General features: G+C 42.0%; 2 protein-coding genes across 2 annotated transcripts in view; both read right to left on the bottom strand.

Annotated features, from left to right (window-relative positions):
• LOC117595278 (NLR family CARD domain-containing protein 3-like) overlaps positions 1-23,006 on the bottom strand; it is a 495,319-nt gene that overhangs the window by 293,227 nt on the left and 179,086 nt on the right. The gene's annotated exons all lie outside the window — the stretch shown is intronic.
• Positions 3,078-21,517, bottom strand: LOC105008875 (NACHT, LRR and PYD domains-containing protein 12-like). The gene is made up of 8 exons (XM_034295561.1): positions 21,508-21,517; positions 17,545-19,513; positions 17,290-17,463; positions 9,767-9,940; positions 9,514-9,687; positions 9,052-9,225; positions 5,284-5,330; positions 3,078-4,010 (listed from the first exon to the last, which is right to left on the bottom strand). Exons 1-8 carry the CDS (start codon positions 21,515-21,517, stop codon positions 3,421-3,423), a joined length of 3,312 nt encoding a protein of 1,103 aa, XP_034151452.1. The 3' UTR covers positions 3,078-3,420.

Here is a 23,006-nt window from a genome sequence, read left to right as displayed (position 1 = left end):
TGTAGCGCTTTGTTGGAAATGGTGCTGTGGCTTACCAGCTTTCCCACTGCAACAATGACTATGAAGAAACACCACCAATTCATCATTGATGGCAAGCTGGAGGGTGTATGCAAAACAAGCAACAGAGAACCAGGCAACTCTTGATGGTTTGTTGGCTGCCACTTGTTGGGAGCGTTGTCATGCACTCAACAAATGACTCTGTTGATAAGTCCCCATATGCCACGGCCTCGTTTAGTTTTTACGCAAGGTGGTCCACAGTGTCGGACTGGCAGACTTTCAGTTAGCAGGACTGCAGACTTCAGCTTCCAATCAGCGCTGATGTAATGGCAGGTGCTGGTGATGTAACTCCCCGCGGTCAAGGCAGTCCAACAATCCTTAGTTTGGGCCACTTTCTCTATTGTAGCCATTTGTGCTTTAAAATCTGCTTTCTTTTCTCTGTAGCGACATTCTAAGCACCCAGTGACTATGCCTCACCAATGGAATGCTATATCACGGTTCCACTAAATTCATTAAGCCCTGAAAACCTTTGCGAACAACAAAATGTATTGGCATCATGTCTTTTTCTATTGATCTTTTGTTATCCTCTCTGGCAGATGTTCATCACAGTTATTGTAATGGTCGGTTGAGAGGAAGTCAAACCACTAGCCAAGACGGTGGATGTTTGTCAGGTGATACCTCATTGGCGTAGTCGTGGTGTCATATTTTAACAAAGATTTACAGTTTTTGCAGTTAACATTATCCTTTTTTAAATCAAAGTGATCCCAAACCACACTTTTTTTGCAAGCTTCATCCTTCTTTCCATTTTACCGCTCTAGCTTATTTCAGGTAGTTTTTTCTCCAACAACAATTAGGCTACAAAGCGTCCTCTATTGATGCTTAATTTTAATAGCCTGAGTCATTAACATCCCTAATCTCAGCATCGACTGTGTTCATTTTCTCATCAGAGACACAAAGGCAGACAATCTATTTGCGTTGTGATATTGACCACCCAAGGTTAAAAAAGAAAGTGCTAGAACATCCAAATCCTTGAGGGTAGTAAAGCGAGACCTAATCAAAGAACCCTTCACTCTTCATGTGACAAAGTGTATGAGGTAATGAAAAGTCAAGGATCATTCTTATCAAACAGTTTGAATTGAATAGAGGCCACATTTCTATCACTCCCCTCATGAATATTAAGAGAGCTACTCTAAATACCTCCCTATAGAAAAGAGGGAAAACAGAGGAACACAGAGAAACAGACAGGAAGAAGGCACCCTGTTAGTCATGATCTTTATTAATGGTTTATTTTTCTCAATGTCTAACAATGTTTTCCTATACCTTTTACTTATAAAACAGCAGTAACACATTTCCTCAAGCAGAAATACGTTTATACTACCAACTCATTTAGCCCCACAGTCATCTGTAACACTACAGTTGATCTGTGAGTTCACCAGATTTTCTTGAAGTCTGATCTAGTAAACAGTTTCTCTTTTAAAGTTATGAGTCAGTTGTCACCAGCTGCTATCATGTAAACAAAGAAACAATTTCCTCCTAATCCTCATCAACAGAGGCTACATCCCTATCATCACTCCCACTTCTGACCCACCACTCATACTGGACATCACTGTCTGGGAAACTAGCTCACCCTCATCCCACTTCTGACCCCACCACTCATACTGGGCATCACTGTCTGGGAAACTAGCTCACCCTCATCCCACTTCTGACCCCACCACTCATACTGGACATCACTGTCTGGGAAACTAGCTCACCCTCATCCCACTTCTGACCCCACCACTCATACTGGGCATCACTGTCTGGGAAACTAGCTCACCCTCATCCCACTTCTGACCCCACCACTCATACTGGGCATCACTGTCTGGGAAACTAGCTCACCCTCATCCCACTTCTGACACCACTACTCATACTGGACATCACTGTCTGGGAAACTAACTCACCCTCATCCCACTTCTGACCCCACCACTCATACTGGACATCACTGTCTGGGAAACTAACTCACCCTCATCCCACTTCTGACACCACTACTCATACTGGACATCACTGTCTGGGAAACTAACTCACCCTCATCCCACTTCTGACCCCACCACTCGTACTGGACATCACTGTCTGGGAAACTAGCTCACCCTCATCCCACTTCTGACCCCACCACTCTTACTGGACATCACTGTCTGGGAAACTAGCTCACCCTCATCCCATTACTGACCCCACCACTCATACTGGACATCACTGTCTGGAAAACTAGCTCACCCTCATCCCATTTCTGACCCCACCACTCATACTGGACATCACTGCCTTGGAAACTAGCTCACCCTCATCCCACTTCTGACCCCACCACTCATACTGGACATCACTGTCTGGGAAACTAGCTCACCCTCATCCCACTTCTGACCCCACCACTCATACTGGACATCACTGTCTGGGAAACTAACTCACCCTCATCCCACTTCTGACCCCACCACTCATACTGGACATCACTGTCTGGGAAACTAGCTCACCCCCATCCCATTACTGACCCCACCACTCATACTGGACATCACTGCCTTGGAAACTAGCTCACCCTCATCCCACTTCTGACCCCACCACTCATACTGGACATCACTGTCTGGGAAACTAGCTCACCCTCATCCCACTTCTGACCCCACCACTCATACTGGACATCACTGTCTGGGAAACTAACTCACCCTCATCCCACTTCTGACCCCACCACTCATACTGGACATCACTGTCTGGGAAACTAGCTCACCCTCATCCCACTTCTGACCCCACCACTCATAATGGACATCACTGTCTGGGAAACTAGCTCACCCTCATCCCACATCTGACCCCACCACTCATAATGGACATCACTGTCTGGGAAACTAGCTCACCCTCATCCCACTTCTGACCCCACCACTCATACTGGACATCACTGTCTGGGAAACTAACTCACCCTCATCCCACTTCTGACCCCACCACTCATACTGGACATCTTGAATGTGGGGACAGTTGCTGCCCCTGACATCAGAGGGGAAGAGGAAGAGATGTTGACAAAGAGAAAGGAAGGAAGAAGAAGATAGAGGGAGAGATAAAGAGAGGGAGAGTGGGGGAGACAAAGATAGAGAGGGAAAAGGAGAGGCAGAAGGAGGAGAGGGTTGTGGGAATAGAAATAATTGGACACCAAAGTAGAATACTGGATCAAAGGGGGCAGGGACCCCTCCTGAAACACAGGAGATGTGTGTGTGTTTTCTATCCATGTTTCTATCAGGTTCTGTTCACCTGGTGTGCTACATGGTTCTCTTTCTTCATGGTTAGTAGATCAGTTAACAGGAGGAGGTTCACTAAGTTTCTGTTGTTGGATGGTCAGCAATCACACATGCACACAACTTTTCTCAATGTTTTACTATGGTGCTTCCTACTGAACATGACCATGATTAGAGTGAAACATCATGTTGTGTTTGACATATGGACAACCTTGCACAGGGACACTGAAGAGTCAGTATTCACCCCAAACCCTGGATAGAGGGGCTCAGTGAATGTGGAGTTGAATGTGTACAGGTGGGTCAGTGTGTCAGAGGAGACCCTGTAGAAGGACAGAGTACCACCTGGCCAGTCCAGATACACTCCTACTCTGTGAGATTCTGTGGAGTCAATATAAACTCCTACTCCTTGGGAGTCTAAGGAGGTGACAGGTATTTCGGTTCTTTTATTATTGTGCCAGGCAGAGTAACGGTTACCACTATACTCCAGAATCCAGGATTTGTCATTTGTTCCAAGCCAACAGTCATCACCTGTTCCTTTCCTGTTGATTCCTTTATATGTCAATCCTATATCAGCCCATCCCCCACTCCACTCTACCTCCCAGTAACAGCGTCCAGACAGACCCTCTCTACACAACACCTGTCTACATTTCTCAAATCTCTCTGGGTGATCTGGATACAGCTGCTCCTCTCTCCTCCATGTCACCTTTCTGTTCTCCTCGGACAGAAAGAGTTTTCTGTTTACTGTGTTTGGGTCCAGTGTGAGATCACAGACATCTGATGGATGAGACCAAGACACAATATTACAAATCATTGTCCGTGATAATGTAAACAAACAGCTCCGGAAAAAAAGAACACACAGAGACATAAGGATACAAATATGTATGCAAGCACTCACACATACAAACTATTTACCACCTCTGTTTATATACTCCCCTTTCTAACCCTTCTGTTTATATACTCCCCTTTCTAACACCTCTGTTTATATACTCTCCTTTCTAACACCTCTGTTTATATACTCCCCTTTCTAACCCTTCTGTTTATATACTCCCCTTTCTAACACCTCTGTTTATATACTCCCCTTTCTAACACCTCTGTTTATATACTCCCCTTTCTAACACCTCTGTTTATATACTCCCCTTTCTAACACCTCTGTTTATATACTCCCCTTTCTAACACCTCTGTTTATATACTCCCCTTTCTAACACCTCTGTTTATATACTCCCCTTTCTAACACCTCTGTTTATATACTCCCCTTTCTAACACCTCTGTTTATATACTCCCCTTTCTAACACCTCTGTTTATATACTCCACTTTCTAACCCTTCTGTTTATATACTCCACTTTCTAACCCTTCTGTTTATATACTCCCCTTTCTAACACCTCTGTTTATATACTCTCCTTTTTAACACCTCTGTTTATATACTCCCCTTTCTAACACCTCTGTTTATATACTCCCCTTTCTAACACCTCTGTTTATATACTCCCCTTTCTAACACCTCTGTTTATATACTCCCCTTTCTAACACCTCTGTTTATATACTCCCCTTTCTAACACCTCTGTTTATATACTCCCCTTTCTAACACCTCTGTTTATATACTCCCCTTTCTAACACCTCTGTTTATATACTCCCCTTTCTAACACCTCTGTTTATATACTCCCCTTTCTAATACCTCTGTTTATATACTCCCCTTTCTAACACCTCTGTTTATATACTCCCCTTTCTAACACCTCTGTTTATATACTCCCCTTTCTAACACCTCTGTTTATATACTCCCATTTCTAACACCTCTGTTTATATACTCCCCTTTCTAACACCTCTGTTTATATACTCCCCTTTCTAACACCTCTATTTATGTAACTCCTCTCTCTGTCTATCTCCTCTCTCTGTCTAACTCCTCTCTCTGTCTAACTCCTCTCTCTGTCTAACTCCTCTCTCTGTCTAACTCTTCTCTCTGTTTAACCTCTTTATTTATCTACTCCCTCTTTCTCTACTAGCTTCTCAATGCATTCCAACCACAGTGTGAAAAAGTAAAAAAAGAAACATTCACATTTTCTGGGTCCTGATTTCAACCAGCTGTTTCCATCATGGTCCATGCTGTAGGAAAAACAGAATAGCAAACAGGTTTATGCTACATTATGGTGATTTCAGTTTCAGTATTGAAAACTCACATGCTGCCTCACAGGCTGATGTTCAAGCATGTTAGCCCAGGTGTAACCAACTTTGGCCATTCTGCCTAATCAAATTCAAATATCAAATGTGTACACTTCAGAAAAAAAGTTACTTACCTTAACCCTAGATCAGGCAGATAATATACACCTAGCTATGTAAAGTTGGCTAAATTCATTTAAAGGTGACATTTACATAATGGATTTAGCAGACACTCCCATTCATAATGACTCACACATTTTAGGTAACTGCTATGTTTAGAGACCAAATTGAATTTCCCATTCCAGTTGAAGATTTGAGCTGGCAATCTTTTGGTTTCTAGCAGAGATGGAGCCTCGGTCTTGCGGTCTCAGAGACCACATAGACATGGTCTTGGTCTCCAGGCTTTGGGTCTTGGTCTCCAGGCTTTGGGTCTTGGTCTCCAGGCTTTGGGTCTTGGTCTCCAGGCTTTGGGTCTTGGTCTCCAGGCTTTGGGTCTTGGTCTCCAGGCTTTGGGTCTTGGTCTCCAGGCTTTGGGTCTTGGTCTCCAGGCTTTGGGTCTTGGTCTCCAGGCTTTGGGTCTTGGTCTGTGTCCCGGTCTCCAGTGTTGCCATCTTGGTCTTGGTCACCTCTATATAATGAGACCAATTTTTCCAGCTTCTCCCTTTGCCCACCTGTAGTAATGTATTCGCACATATTCTATCATGCGTTGTTGAACTGCATGTGAACTGGCACCAAACAGCTCTGCAGCTGCCTGCAACCCTTGATGTCTGCAGGTAAATCATAGCTAGCTAGCTAATACGCACCTCATTATTTTAAGTGGTCATGATTTGTTCAGTTATACTTCTGACATTAACTCATTACAGTACAGACTGCTGTTATATTATATTAATATATATTACCAAGTTAAAGTCTTGGTTAGTTAGGCTTGGTAGCTACACAAGCTAATTTGGCCAACGTTAACATTGTAATGTGATGGACACTAAACCTTTCATTGTGGCCATTTCCAGTTTTGACAAGTACCCACAGCCATTGATATCAATACTATGGGTATCCAGAACAAACCTGATTGAGCAAAGTTAATGTTTGACATCTAGTTAACTACCTAGCCAGTAGTGTGAAAATAAGCTATAACATGTATGGATGTGTAAATCACATAGATTTTTTTTCTTATTTCAGTCTTTTTTAACTAATTTCAACCTAATCATTTCTGTTATAATCAGTAGAGTAATTTCATCTAGTAACGTATGTTTACTTCTATAAAACAATGCTATGCTGTGGCCTAAAAAAATATTTATTTATATTACTTTGTCATTGTTTTATGTTTGGGAAACATTGTTTGATTGTGTTCAAAGTGGTCTTGGTCTTGTAAGGTTTGGGTCTTGGTCTGGGTCTCCAGGGTTGTGGTCCTGACTCCATCTCTGGTTTCAAGTAAGATTCCATAACTGCTAGTTTAAATACTGTGTCCTGATAACTAACCAGTAAAGAAGCTTAATTGATATTTATATTTCATTGTTTGCTTCAGAAGGATGGCCGGGGTTGGTTTAACTTGGGCAAAGTTGCTTAATAACCATCATCAAGGGAGCAGGGAGAAGTGCCTCCAAGGCATATATTGGGGCACCTTTGTCCTTTGTGGTAATTTCTTTCATGAAGCCCTGAGTTTTGTTACTGGTGCTAACTTTCAAACACATAATTGTCATAGTACATTTCAGTCTGCTGGGACATTTCAATTCCTATAGGGCCAGACACTGGTTTGATGTTTGTATAAGGTGCTTCTTCAGAAACTTCCAAAGCAATGTTTTGCAGAGTGAATTTAGGTTTTAAGAAAAGGGGACTCTGTTGTCAGTATTGCAAAGAAACTCTTACATTGGCACTTACTAATATAATTCAGAATGGATTCATGCACAGAACAAGAAAGAAATACTAGGGAAACCTAGTTTGGCTTAGCCACGGGTAGAAGTGATTGTGGTGAACAAGGCAGGGGGTTTGAAGAGTAGCTATTTATGCGCCAATGCCGGCTTTGTTGTGAGAAGTGGCCAATACTCTGTTCCTGTGCTACTCCGAAACCCAGTGTATGGAATTCCATTTGTGAATCACAAATGTACATTTAACATGTTCAATTAGAAACTGATTACTGTAGATGACTAGCTAATAGCTATACAGTAACTATAATGAAAACAATGACCATCACCTAGTAATTTTCATAAATTGGATTTCAGGTAACTTTATCACTTGTTCTATTCAGTTAACTTAAAAATAAACAGAAGAGGAACAGAAACAAAAAGACAAATTGTATACAACTGTAAGAACATTAGTGGTGGGAAAAATATGTATGCTACTTATTTGTCAATCAACATAATATATATTTTTTGGGGTTTTTCCTGGCTCAGAATGGGCATTTTGGGGGTGACTACGCACAACAGTAAGCATGAGCGGTCCACCTACAGTGAAGGCAATGAGTTACCTTATGACATATATCTCTGCATTTTCTTGTTATTTCTGACCATTTGATTAACATAAATGGTTATCATGCTTGAATAAATAAAACCCCATTAACAAAACTGGTTAAAATATTTTTATTAAAACATTGGAAGGGGGAGTGGTTTGAGGGACAGGGGTGTGGGGTTGGGGGAGGGGAGTGAGTCTGAAGGACAGGGGTGTGGGGTTGGGAGAAGGGATTGAGTTTGAGGGACAGGGGTGTTGGGTTGGGGGAGGGGAGTGAGTTTGAGGGACAGGGGTGAGGTGTTGGGGGAGGGGAGTGAGTTTGAGGGACAGGGGTGAGGTGTTGGGGGAGGGGAGTGAGTTTGAGGGACAGGGGTGAGGTAGTCAGTTGCAGAGGTCACATCCTGTTTCAGAGGATTTCACCCTCCTCTTTTTATTAACTAAATAAAAGGATCTGACAAGGCCATGGTAGTCTACAGGACTGGAAGATATGACCTAAAATCTAAATCACATGTAATGGAACATTATACTTTATTATTACTAAACTAATGTGATTATATATTTTTTTGCTTTTGTAATGTGAAGTTTACATTGTACCCAGGGTTAGACATTGGCACCCTCCCACCCGCTAAATGCGGGTAGATTTCGGTTGTGGCGTGTATTGCATTCACTCTTACTAGCCACTTTGGCGGGTGGCATTTGTTGTGGACATTTCTCTAACCAATGTATTCTCACTTATTAAAGGACTGAGTCCCCTTGTTCAAATTAGAAAAGCAATGTGGGTGAATCTGGTATTTGCCTAGGGGGCATCATTGACTGGTATCAGCAGATGAAATGGTTGCTCTTTAATCTGTGCATCTGTATAACTCATCAGGGCATCTATTGTCTGTCCAGATACTGTAAGAGCTCTTTAGAGTTCAATAGGTTACACATGTGGGGGGATGACAACGTTCCCCTTGTATGAAGACTAGGTAGTAATAGAACAAAGGGAATGTGTTCTGTTGAGTTAAGACAACATCTTGCCACACCCCTTTTACCTCTATAAATATGAACTGTTCATGTATAAATTTAGAGACACCTCGGATGATTATGTTTGTAAGCGTTTGACGCGTCTCTCTATTTGCAAATAAAACGTAATTATACCGTTACACCCCTAGCAAATAGCCATTTCACCAAATGTTCTATATGAAAATCACTTCAGACTGGTTGATCCAAACCTACTACACACCTGAGGTTCTCCAGTCTCCAGTGTGGATCCTCCAGCCCAGCAGAGAGCAGTCTGACTCCTACGTTTCCTGGGTGATTGTAGCTCAGATCCAACTCTTTCAGGTTTGAAGGGTTTAACCTCAGGGCTGAGGCCAGAGAAGCACAGCCTTCTTCTGTGACTAGACAGCCAGATAGTCTACGTAGAGACCCACACAGCAGTCTAGGTTAGTGTACTGGTGTCAGTGACCTATCATGTCGGCACCCATACATTTGTAATGATACAAACATTATCATGACACTAATGATTTCTAATAAAGAATGTCCATTACAAAAAGTAATGGAATAATATAATTGACAGTAAATGTCTATATGTACTTGATAAATTGCCTTTCAAGACATTTAAAGTACATGTTTTCAGGGTTTCAGACTGTTAGACGTTTATTTCTGCTAAACTGTAAATAACAACTATTCTAGCTATATTCACCCAAGTGTGTGTAGTCGACAGTTTGGATCCTCCAGTCCCGCTGAGAGAAGAGTAACTCCTGAGTCCTGCAGGTCATTGTCTTTCAGCTCCAGTTGTTTCATTTGTGAGTTGGGGGAATGCAGGACTGAAGCCAGATCTGAACAGCATCCTTCTGTTAGACCACAATTGCTTAGACTAGAGGACAGAAGAACACATGGTTAACAAACGTTCAAAACATACATATAATAATTTATACTCCATATAGATGACCCACAGAAGTGTCTGTATGTAGCAGAATGGACTGGTTAGTCCAGCACAGAGTAGCTCAACTCCTCTGTCTTCCAGGTGGTTGTAGCTGAGGTCCAGTTGTCTCAGACAGCAGTTTGGTGTCTGCAAAGCTGAGGCCAACGTCTGACAGGATTCATATGTAAGGTTACAGCCAGACAGTCTGGACACAGGAGATAATATGTTAGATATACATTTCCCATGTATCCCATAATAGATTAAAAACTATATATATATATATATATATATATATATATATATTTGTTGACGTTAGACATACTGTTCTCTATGGTACCAGAAACACAATGAGAGGAAAAACAGATGGGGGGGTGGGGAGGAAAGAGAACAGAACAAAGAAAGAGAGGAAGGGAGAAGAAAGACCTGGTAGTCAATTAGAGTTACAGGATCAGATGAGTGGGGAGAAGAAAGACCTGGTAGTCAATTAGAGTTACAGGATCAGATGAATGGGGAGAAGAAAGACCTGGTAGTCAATTAGAGTTACAGGATCAGATGAGTGGGGACAAGATAGGAAACGTAGAAAGGAAGATCTATAGTAACAAAGGAGTGAGATAGGACTAGTGAGATAGGATGAGTATGCCTACTCATCTCTTGGATTTTTAAGGTTCCCAGGAACCATTTGCTTCTGAAAAATTTTTTTTGAAGAAAGTGGTTTTCAAGAATTGCTCAAATTATGGGTGTTAGAAAATCCTCACCCTCAAAAACTTTAATTTTTACCCATGATTCAGATGGTATTTTTGTTTATGTTGATAAATGTGGAATCCCGTCATTTTACTTGTGTTCTTCATAGTTAATATCTTCACCATATTTCTGTCTTTATAAAATAGCTACTGTATCTTTATCATTTCATGCCATACAGTAGCTATTTGATTGAGTGTGTGGACAGGTGTCTTTTATACAGGTAACAAGTTCAAACAGGTGCAGTTAATACAGGTAATGAGTGGAGAACTTGAGGGCTTCTTAAAGAAAAAGTAACAGGTCTGTGAGAGACGGAATTCTTACTGGTTGGTAGGTGATAAAATACTTATGTCATGCAATAAAAAGCAAATTAATTATTTAAAAATCATACAATGTGATTTTCTGGATTTTTGTTTTAGATTCCGTCACTCACAGTTGAAGAGTACCTATGATAAATATTACAGACTTTTACATGCTTTTTAAGTGGGAAAACCTGCAAAATCGGCGGTGTATCAAATACGTTTTCTTCCCACTGTACATTTAAAAGTACCATTGCATATTATTTAGTAATTTATTAATGCTCAGTAAAGTGTTTTTATGCTCAGTCCATTGTTCTTACTTGTTTTTCCTTCTTTTTTTTTCTTTTGTATGAATTGTTGCACTAAAGGGACAGAACAAATTCCCTGTTTGTTGTGAATCTTACTTGGGAATACAACTCTTTCTGATTGAAACATGGGTATACACTTGAATATTTGGGGTTCTTTGGATGAAAAGGGTTCTTAAAGAAACCCTTAGTCTTAAAAAACACCTTGAAGAACACTTTCTTCAAATAAGGGTTTTTCAGAAGCAAATGGTTCTGGGAAGAACCTCAACCTTTCAAGAAGAACCCTTTTGGAACCCTTATTTCTAAGAGTGTGGGGGAAGTTCAGCTTTAATGGCTGGCTGTTTGTTGTCCCTGTCGAAGCGTGCCTGGAACCTGTTTAACTCATCGGAGGAAGGAGACGATCATCGCTGTATGGGTAGGGTTCTTTGGCCGGTAGTCAGTGGTGGCTTGGATGCCCTGCCACATGCGTTGGGGTTCCAGGCAACAAAAACCCTTGTTGTAGAAGTGTTCCGCAATCCGCAGTGTGGTCATTTTTAGCCATCTTAATGCTCCTTTTCAGGTTGGCCCTGGATGAGCTGTGTCTCGTGCCTTTAGCAGTTGTCAGACCTCTCTGTTCATCCACGGCTTCTGGTTGGGAAAGGTCTTTATTCGTTTATGGGTAGTGACATTGTTGGTTGTAAGCCAGATGTTGATGTAATCCAGAACGGAGGAAGCATATGTTTCAATGTCTGTATGGGAGTCAAGGATGTCTTGAGTGGCAAACAAACTCCAATCTGTTTGTTGAAACTGGTGTTGTAAAAGTGAGTCTGACCCTTCTGACTCTCCTCCCTGATGGTTTAAGTAAGGGGTTCTCCAAATTCTCTGAAACACCTTTGGAGACGGCTTATGGTAGAGAAATGAATATTCAATTCATGGGCAACAGCTCTGGTGGACATTCCTGCAGTCAGCATGCCGATTGCACGCTCTCTCAAAACTTGCGACATCTCTGGCATTGTGCTGTGTGACGGAATTGCACATTATAGAGTGGCATTTTATTGTGGCCAGCCTAAGGCACACCTGTGCAATAATCATGCTGTCTAATCAGCATCTTTATATGCCACACCTGTAAGGTGGATGGATTATCTCAGAAAGATTCTTTGAGGCCACATGTGTGGTATCAATGTTTGTGTATAACGTAACCAAATCAATCGATTGATGTCCTTAATATAACTAGGATGTCTTTAAAAGAGAGGATTAAAGTCAATAAACTCAGTTACATTACACAATTCACTACAACAGTCTGAAACTATAGGCCGACCGTGACGAACTCGGAGTAGAGCCGCTGCTCCTTTGCATCGAAAGGAGCCAGTTGAGGTGGTTCGGGCATCTGGTAAGGATGCCCCCAGGACGTCTCCCTAGGGAGGTGTTCCAGGCACGTCCAGCTGAGAGGAGACCTCGGGGTTGGCCCAGGACTGGGTGGAGAGATTATATTTCGACACTGGCCTGGGAACACCTCGGGATCCCCCAGTCAGAGCTGGCAAATGTGGCTTGGGAAAGGGAAGTTTGGGGTCCCCTGCTGGAGCTGCTGCCTCCGCGACCCGATACCGGATAAGCGGATGAAGATGAGTGAGTGATGAGTGAAGATGAGTGAAGAATAACGTTTCTCAATTGCCAAACGTTCCTCCATTAACAGGTTGTCCCTATCCTGTTATGAAATAACAAATCTTTCTAAATGCTTGTTTATCTCCAACAAGTAACTTTTGTGGGAGAAATAACTTTTAGTATAAATTCCCATTCAGACGATTCCGTAAATGGCATTGGAACTGAATCAGATGGGTAAACAAAATTATCCATTAATTTAAGATGTCAAAGGTATGCATTTTAAGACCTGCAGATGCCCCCAACCAAATTAGGGGTAGGAATAAAAAAGACCCCTTTCTTGTAATATTGCTTAATAATGTTGTAGTGTGGGTTTGGTTTCAGCTAATATAGCTTGGTTATGTTTAGGCATAACGGTTAGGTTACTGAGGTTAGGATGAGGGGTAAGGGTTTAGTGGTAGGGAATGTGAAACATGCATTTCTGACTTTGTGGTCACTAGAAGAATAGAAAAACAAGCGTGCCTGTGTGTGTGTTACAGTAAACCGCACTGGATTAGAGCGTCTCCTAAATACCAACTATAGGAATGAATGTATACGGTATACGTGAAGTTAATCCTTTAGAACCCATAGCAGCAATCAGTGGCTTTCCTCTATATTATTCTAACTGTCACCGACATACTTGTTTCTTTAACAATAATATTGGTGAAAATATCATCATATTTAATTGATAAACCAGAGAAGGAACAAGGCAAGCCTAGTTAAGCCGGCCCGTGATTATAAGTGATACATGTTGTTGCCATCACTGCATTCCAACTTGGGTCTCCCACAAGAGAGGCACTGTCAAACCACTATGCCACAGAGCTATATGTTTGCAGTGTCGTTGTAGCGTCTCAAAGATCATTTTGTCACGCATTAACATCTCACCAAATTTGAATACTTCACTACACACCATTAAGAAGTGTGTTAAACTGACCAATGTTTCTTAAGTTTACCTCCACCACAAATAGCACCTATGAACTGAATGGCTTTTGCCACTGGCCGTTTTAACAGCTTATTAGCCAGTAATCGGCTTACTAGTATCTACTAACTTACTAACTGGAATAGTCATAAGAATTTAGCAATTGCAAGCTAGACTGAAGATGAACTTTACACTGCCAAAGCTATTTCATTTCATGACATAACAACATTGGTTTTTCATTCATTTGTGAATGACACTGATACAATAACTCAAGTGAAAAGAAGAGAGAATCGTGGAAACCCCAAATCCTTTACTGCCCAAGGGGTTGTGATCTAGCCTATATTACCCCAAAAATGCAGGCACGGATGCATACTTTCATACAGCAAAAGTTGCAATATAACCGTAAACAGTTTTATTTTAGGTTTACTATAACAAAGCTGCGGAAGGTTGTAGCCAGTGAAGTTTTGGTCTATCCCGACCCAAAAAGCATGCATGGATGCGTACTTCAAAGATGCACCAGAAATAGATGCAATATAACCATAAACAGTTTTATTTTAGGCTTAATATAATGCAGCTACTGAAGGTTGAAGCCAGCTAACTTTTTGTCTCTCATGAACCAATCTTAACTCATAATTAGTTTTGACTGTGAGGAGGCTCAAACAGAGGACCTTTGGCTTAACAGTCTGTGTCTCTAACCACTACGCTATTTAACAAGGGGTATTCAGTCAGTCACCCACTCACTCACTCAGTAAGAGACATTCCCTCTTCTTGGACGGCTCCGCTTACGCAGTCTGGCAAAAACTGTTACTGTGTTCACATTGATGTTGTCATTAACAGGGAACCATAAAAATTTTATGCTAACATTGAAAATATCATAAACGTAATTCCTAAAAATGACACTGCGGCCATGTCTTTTCAAATTGGAAGACACTGTTAATATGTTGTTTGGTGAAACAGAGTTAGAAACCTCCTTGCTCTTTAAAAGCAACAATGATGTGGAAGTGATTAACATATATACACTCTGGATATTTACACTACCGTTCAAAAGTTTGGGGTCACTTAGAAATTGTCCATTAAAATAACATCAAACATTTTCAACTACAATAGTCATTTACAACATTAACAATTTCTACACTCAATTATAAAATGTATGTTATTTTAACAGAATAACATCTGATCAATTTGATGTTATTTTAACAGACTAACATCTGATCAATTTGATGTTATTTTAACAGAAAAACATCTGATCAATTTGATGTTATTTTAACAGACTAACATCTGATCAATTTGATGTTATTTTAACAGAAAAACATCTGATCAATTTGATGTTATTTTAACAGAAAAACATCTGATCAATTTGATGTTATTTTAACAGAAAAACATCTGATCAATTTGGTGATATTCTTTGCTAATGGCACTGTCACTTGATTCTGATAATGTCCAGAATCTATCTGCTGGATTGGCCACATATTTTTACTTATCTATTCAAGTGTTGGGATTTGTATGCCTTATGGTTACTTATGATCACATTGCTGCAGAATTTGAATGATTGCTGGCTCAATCTTATCATGAAAAAGAACTGTTTAAGCGTTTCAACCATGTTTAGTTTAATGTAGTCAACAAACTAGTTAAATGTTTGTTCTTAATTCTACTGTCAGGGATATAAAAACAACCCCAGCTGTTTGCTGTACCTAGCTAAATATCTGGCTCGTCTGCCAGGGTACTTAAAAACGTTGTTTAGAGGCAAATGGGTGCTGCGCTTGTAGAGGGAGATGTGGAGGTAGAGGGAGACGTAGAGGGAGACGTGGAGGTAGAGAGAGACGTGGAGGTAGAGGGAGATGTAGAGGGAGACGTGGAGGTAGAGGGAGACGTGGAGGGAGACGTGGAGGTAGAGGGAGACGTGGAGGGAGACGTGGAGGTAGAGGGAGACGTGGAGGTAGAGGGAGACGTAGAGGGAGACGTGGAGGTAGAGAGAGACGTGGAGGTAGAGGGAGATGTAGAGGGAGACGTGGAGGTAGAGGGAGACGTGGAGGGAGACGTGGAGGTAGAGAGAGACGTAGAGGTAGAGAGAGACGTGGAGGTAGAGGGAGACGTAGAGGGAGACGTGGAGGTAGAGAGAGACGTGGAGGTAGAGGGAGATGTAGAGGGAGACGTGGAGGTAGAGGGAGACGTGGAGGTAGAGGGAGACGTAGAGGTAGAGGGAGACGTAGAGGTAGAGAGAGACGTGTAGGTAGAGGGAGACGTAGAGGGAGACGTGGAGGTAGAGGGAGACGTGGAGGTAGAGGGAGACATAGAGGTAGAGGGAGACGTGGAGGTAGAGGGAGACGTGGAGGTAGAGGGAGACGTGGAGGTAGAGGGAGACGTAGAGGGAGACGTAGAGGTAGAGGGAGACGTGGAGGTAGAGGGAGACGTAGAGGGAGACGTGTAGGTAGAGGGAGACGTAGAGGGAGACATGGAGGTAGTGGGAGACGTAGAGGGAGACGTGGAGGGAGACGTGGAGGTAGAGGGAGACGTGGAGGTAGAGGGAGACGTAGAGGGAGACGTGGAGGTAGAGGGAGACGTAGAGGGAGACGTGGAGGTAGAGGGAGACGTAGAGGGAGACGTGGAGGTAGAAGGAGACGGGGAGGTAGAGGGAGGTAAAGGGAGACGGGGAGGAATAAGGAGGTAGAGGGAGACGTGGAGGTAGAGGGAGACATGGAGGTAGAGGGAGACGGGGAGGTAGAGGGAGACAGGGAGGTATAGGGAGGTAGAGGGAGACGGGGAGGTATAGGGAGGTAGAGTGAGACGTAGAGCGAGACGGGGAGGTAGAGGGAGACGGGGAGGTAGAGGGAGACGGGGAGGTAGAGGGAGACGTAGAGGGAGACGTGGAGGTAGAGGGAGACGTGGAGGTAGAGGGAGGTAGAGGGAGACGTGGAGGTAGAGGGAGGTAGAGGGAGACGGGGAGGTATAGGGAGGTAGAGGGAGACGGGGAGGTATAGGGAGGTAGAGGGAGACGTAGAGGGAGACAGGGAGGTAGAGGGAGAGGTGGAGGTAGAGGGAGACGGGGAGGTAGAGGCAGGTAGAGGGAGACGTGGAGGTAGAGGGAGACTGGGAGGTAGAGGGAGGTAGAGGGAGACGGGGAGGTAGAGGGAGACGTGGAGGTAGAGGGAGACTGGGAGGTAGAGGGAGGTAGAGGGAGACGTGGAGGTAGAGGGAGACGGGGAGGTAGAGGGAGGTGGGGAGGTAGAGGGAGACGGGGAGGTAGAGGGAGACGGGGAGGTAGAGGGAGGTGGGGAGGTAGAGGGAGACGGGGAGGTAGAGGGAGACGGGGAGGTAGAGAGAGACGTGGAGGTAGAGGGAGACGGGGAGGTAGAGGGAGGTAGAGGGAGACGGGGAGGTAGAGGGAGGTAGAGGGAGACGGGGAGGTAGAGGGAGAACACACCAGAAAGGAACCTACATTCCCAATTATTTGTTGCGTTAGGGGTGAATCGTTTTTTCTAGTTTCTATTGGGGGGAAAATGATATTATTACAAGTTACATAAAAACAAGTAACCTTGCAATGGTAATATGCTCTTGTTTTTTTCTTGTATTATTCATTTTGAGAGTTCTCAGTATGCTACAGCAGCGTTCTAGAATTCTGTTAGGGTTTAAATGGTTAATAAACTGAAAGTATCTCATGTCCATATAGTTTACTCACAGAAGTGTCTGTATGTTGCAGAGCGGACTGGTAATTCCAACAAACAGCAGTTTTATGCCACTGTCTTCCAAGGGATTGGAACTGAGGTCCAGTTCTATCAGATGGCAGTTGGGTGTCTGCATAGCCAAGGCCACAGTCTCACAGTATTTATTTGTGATGTTACAGCCATCCAGTCTGGAGAGGGGAGATAATATTTTAGATATAAACAGTTTTCAGAAAAATTATACAATACATCAATACATCAACACAACTTACAGTGCTCTCTTGCAGGTTTTCACTACAGGCAGCAACCTCTGATAACCTTCCTCTGATGTCTTGTATGTCTTCATGTCAAACTCCCTCAGTACCTCCTCTGACATCAGTAACAAGTAGGCCAAGGCTGAACATTGGTGAGGTTGTAGTTTCATTTCTGAAAGAGTTCCTGATTGCAGGGATGTCTGAATTTCTTCAACTAGAGAGTTGGCACAAAGTTCATTCAGACAGTGGAACAAGTTGATGATCCTTTCAGGTGAGGATTCATACTTGATCTTCTCTAAAAGGTACTCTACTGTTCTCTTAACCGTTTCCTCATTGCTCAGGGTTGTACTTCCTGTCTGTGTCAGAAGGCTTTGTAAGAGACTGTGAGTGGACTCCAGTGAGAGACCAAGAAGGAAGCGAAGGAACAAATCCAGGTGTCCATTCTCACTCTTCAAGGCCTGGTCTACTGCTCTCCTGTGTAAGACAGATAACTTGTCTGATGGTAACAATCGCTCATAATAATACTGATGTGGGTTCTGAGTGGGGGGGAAAACATGTTCCTCATTTCCCAGACATGATTCTAGAGCATGTAATGCAGCTAGAAACTCCTGAATACTTAGATGAACAAAGATAAAGACCTTCTTGTGGTAAAGGCCAGATTCTTCTTTAAAGATCTCTGTACACAATGCAGAGTATTCTGATGCCTCTCTGACATCAATGCCACATCCTCTCAGGTCCTCCTCATAGAAGATCAGGTTGCCCTTCTGCAGCTGATGGAAAGCCAGCTTTGACAGCTTCAGGATCATCTCTTTGTCTGAAAGAGAAAGTTCCTTTGCGTCTGTCTCTGTGGCTTTGTTGTACTTCTGGTTCTTAACACTGGTTTGGACGAGAAGAAAGTGTTTGTACATCTGAGTAAGAGTTCGGGGAATTTCATCCTTCTTTACTTCTTTCAGCATTGTCTCAAGGACAGTAGCTGATATCCAACAGAAGACTGGTATGTGGCACATGATGTGGAGGCTTCGGGATGTTTTTATATGGTTGATGATATCACTGGCCAGATTCTGGTCTGCAATTTTCTTCCTAAAGTACTCCTCTTTCTGTGGTTCATTGAACCCTCGTATCTCTGTGACTTGGTCCACACACTCAGGAGGGATCCGATTGGCTGCTGCAGGTCGTGTGGTTATCCAGAGGAGAGCAGAGGGAAGCAGATTCCCCTCGATAAGGTTTGTCAGCAACACGTCCACTGAGGTTGGTTCTGTGACATCACAGCACTTCTTATTGTTTTTAAAGTCTAGAGGAAGTCGACACTCATCCAGACCATCAAAAATAAAAACAGTTTTGGTTTCATCATCCTCAATGCTGTCAATCTCTTTCAGCTCTGGGAAGTAGTGAGTAAGAAGTTGCATCAGACTATATTGGTCCTTTTCCATGTTTAAATTGCGGAAAGGAAGAGGAAATATAAAATGAATATCCTCATTGGCTTTTCCTTCTGCCCAATCAAGGATTACCTTCTGCACCGAGACTGTTTTTCCAATGCCAGCGATTCCTTTTGTCAAGTTAATCAAACCTTTCCTTTGGATTTGTTTGTGTAGTCCAGGTATATGAAAAAGAGGTGAGCCTGACTCATGCTGTTGTGATGAGCTAGCCCTTTCTGAGAATATGTCTTCATGTTTTAATGATTCAGATGCTTTGCTGATCAAGAGACCGGGGCTCCAATGTCGCTTCTCCTGTTTTTTTATTGGCTTGAAAATGTCATTGCAAATGATTGGTGTCTCATGTGTGGTTTGTCTCTTGGATGCCAGCTCGATCTGTATCACCTCATGTTCTTTACTGATTCCTCCAATTCCACCCTTTGTGATGTAGAGCTCGGTGTAGATATCCTTTAAGAGAGTTTGGTTTTCATGCTGTCCAATTCCTTCACATAATATTTGATACTTCTGTTTCTGTTTAGTCTTAATGTCTTGTTGGACCCTCAGAAGAGTATGACCTATAGGAAAATAATGAGATAGATAGTAGTAGCATTAAACTACAATATTACTGGTAATACTAAGAATTATGTTAAAATGGTATGTTAAAATGGATTTTAAAAATCCAGTATGTTAATAACATCATCCACTATTAAAAAAGGGACAAATTGTAGGTATTTGTTGTTATTCCTCTTAAATTAGGAACAATTCTGTTCCACAAAACGCCAGGGATTGGTCGAGCTTCATCTCTCACATCAGGAAGAGATGTATGGATGGATTTAGGTTTTTATGTCTTTATGACCTCAGGATGCCTAAGGGAATTGTGTATAAAAATGGACTTATTGTGCATATGTTTAGGACACAACCATTGTTAATTTGGAGACACTAACAAGACTGATTAATAACTTTGTACGAGGTGAAGTTGGTGATGATGATGATCACGTTCTTGCTAATGCAGACAACTGCCAGAGATAAGATAATTGAAAAACCGAGTAGTGTCTAAGCTTTTCAGAGTTGTGTACAACAAGCGTGTACTGCTCCTTGATTACAGCACAAGGCCTTACAGGAACTAAAACATATACTTGGATGGATAGTGAATGCAACACCCATTCAGCTGTGCATTTAATAAGCTGTGCCAGTAACTCAGGTAAAATGTATTTAGTGAAAATGTTGTTGGATAATGCTAACATGGTTTTCTCGAAAGAAATTCAGAATATCGTCTTGGTTTACATATGTTGGCAAACACTGTATGACGAAATGTTGATGTCGAGGGAAAATTACTTTTATAGAAGGTCTACCAACATCGCTGTGATGACAATCTGTTACCCATTCAGAAAAACAACATTTTAATTACTGACAATTTAATGAAAAGTGCAGAGAGTTTGGAGATGGAGAGTTTTCACACAATATTCACACCACAGTGACCTGAGTGCTATTTACCTTGTCCAAAACATTTTTGGTAAAGGCAAATCTAGTAGAACAATTAATTTGAACACAAAAGATCTCATCTTGTTTAAATAACCCAGCGACAATCAGTAGATTACTATTTTAGGCAGAAATATATATCTGCCTTTCTCAGTTGTTTTAGAGTTTTAAAGACGCAACCCCCTTTGATTATTTACTTATTAAATAGCTCTTCATTTAAGGCGCGGTAATATACCCTTTCTACTACCGTTACTAAGCGTAGCAGATCCGTTCCTAACCAGTCTAATTGCATCGAGACAGGGTTAAACAACATGGATCATACTCAGAAAATGTTTCTGGTGCCACAACAACAGGTACCAAAAACTGCGAGAATCCAAAACATCTAGCACCGAAGTAAGACAATATGTTGAAAATGATTTGAACTCAACAATTTGCAATATACTGTTGAAGCCTGATATGGATTTACATGAGAAAGCTAAAAGATACTCTGCCATTTTACAAAGATTTTTGACTGTTGTGCGCCAGGGGGAGCTTGTTACAAACACACTGACTTTAAGCCTACCCGGGTCTGAGACCGGGTCTGATGTAGTAAACGTGACTGAGAATAAGCAAACTGTGGACCGAAATGTTGACCTTGTTGATGAAATTTTGGATAATGTGCCTGCGAGGCGTAGAAAGAATGTTGAATATATTCTTAATAGAATGCACAGGTCTAAACATTTGACTTCATGGACTTCAAATGGTGAATTCGTTTTCAAAGGAGAGCTAATCAAGGGCTCGCACCTGATGGATCTGGTTAAAAGTGAGACAGCAACCAATAAAATTACGATAGAAGGCCTTTGCAATGGGGGAGGTTTTTAGAGGCCAACTATTCCAAATGAGCTTGTAAGGCGAAAAATCTATTTTACACACTGGATCATTTAGCCATGCCCCGGACAGTTTTATGAGTGGATTTATTTTTTTATAATAAAACAGACATACACATGATTTACTTTTACACATCTATTCCTTCAACAACCTTGACATAAATTAAATGATTCACAAGATTGTGCATGTTGTATGCAATTAAACATTTGTTCATCATGCTTACTCTGGTACATCTTAGATACAAACTTTGAGACCAGCACTTTTCTTTAGGCATCAATATAAAAAGACACAGCATCTTTATAACTCAGACCTCTTGTCAGTAGATAGAGAAACAACACACAATGTTGTCCACAAGTGGCTTTTTACTGTATTCCACAATCTCACAGGTTTGCAGAAATGCACTGATTGACTTGGGAAAATACATAAAATCTGGGGGTTTCCAAAACTTTCATGCAATCTGCCATCATCTGTTATGTAAATAGCTAGCCAGTGATTGCTCGAGTGTGTATTAACAATCATCACCTATGCAACATCTCGGACTGGTCCACAAGGTAGTTGGTCACATGCCAGCACACCACAGAAATGAGTCCTAGATGACAATTGGTTCACCACACCGGACAACTCTTTGGTATTCATTTCCACGCAGTGTGGTTATTGTTTCCTAATAGCAGTCAAAGATTGAATAAACAACCAATTTAATTGTGTGGGGTAGTGGTTGTCTGAACCTCATCTCAAGTCGTACATTCCCTGACTTGATCAAGGATATGTGCTGACCACATTCCTCGTCCGGTGCGCAGTTGAATGCATAAAGGGCATAGCCGTGTAAGAAGTCGGATTTGTCAGGTGTTTTCCTGAAGCTAGGGCCAAATGGTAAAATTCACGCACTGCTGACCCCGACATGGAATCTAGTTAGAATGGTTTGCTAGGAAATTGCTGACCTTCTACATACATAGCCATTAACTCCAAATTATGTTTGAAATTAAATGGATTTTTTGTTATATAACTTCCTGTAAAACTGTCATTGTCCACCAATCCAACAACAATACATTTTAGCAAGGGACCTACAAATAGGTTTAACGTGGTGCTACTCTGGCTAATTAAACGATCACCCAAGGAGACATCCACTTGTGGCAATCGGGTAGTTGATAACCCCAACACGTGCTCCGGCATAAATTTTAGTTCCGTCCGGTTAAATGAGCTTTACACGTCGGTACAACAAAATATTGTTCAGGTCAATGTAGTGTTCACCATTTCCTGCAAAAAAGAACTCCAGAAGTGCTGTGTCTGATATTGCTGATAGGGTCGGTATTTCAATGTATGTATTTTTCTCAATAGAAGTCTGTGTAAAGGAAACTGTGAATAAATCCAACTCTGTTTTCATACATTCACCAGAGTGCCATCTTCCTAAAATATGTTCTTAATCAACCTTGTGGTGTTCCCTTTGAGTGTCACCTGAGCTGTGGTTTAACTGTGGTTCTAGTTTTTGTCTCATTCTTGCGTTTTTTTTGTCTTTGGTAGGCTCCTCATACCAGGTGGTCTCTTTCTAACACCTTGAGTCATAACCATCAATTCTGATGCATCCTGCTGTTTTGTTTGGTGCGACATAACACTGTTGACAACATTGCCAACTATATTCCTTGCTGTATTCTTCAGATGTGGTTTTGCTATTGAGAAGCCACGCTTCAACAAAGGTATTGCCATCCAGGAAAAGCCCTAGGAAAA

Source organism: Esox lucius, chromosome 11 (genome assembly GCF_011004845.1).
Source record: "Esox lucius isolate fEsoLuc1 chromosome 11, fEsoLuc1.pri, whole genome shotgun sequence".
In the NCBI taxonomy this organism is placed as follows: domain Eukaryota; kingdom Metazoa; phylum Chordata; class Actinopteri; order Esociformes; family Esocidae; genus Esox; species Esox lucius.
This window is presented reverse-complemented; position numbering and strand designations above follow the sequence as displayed.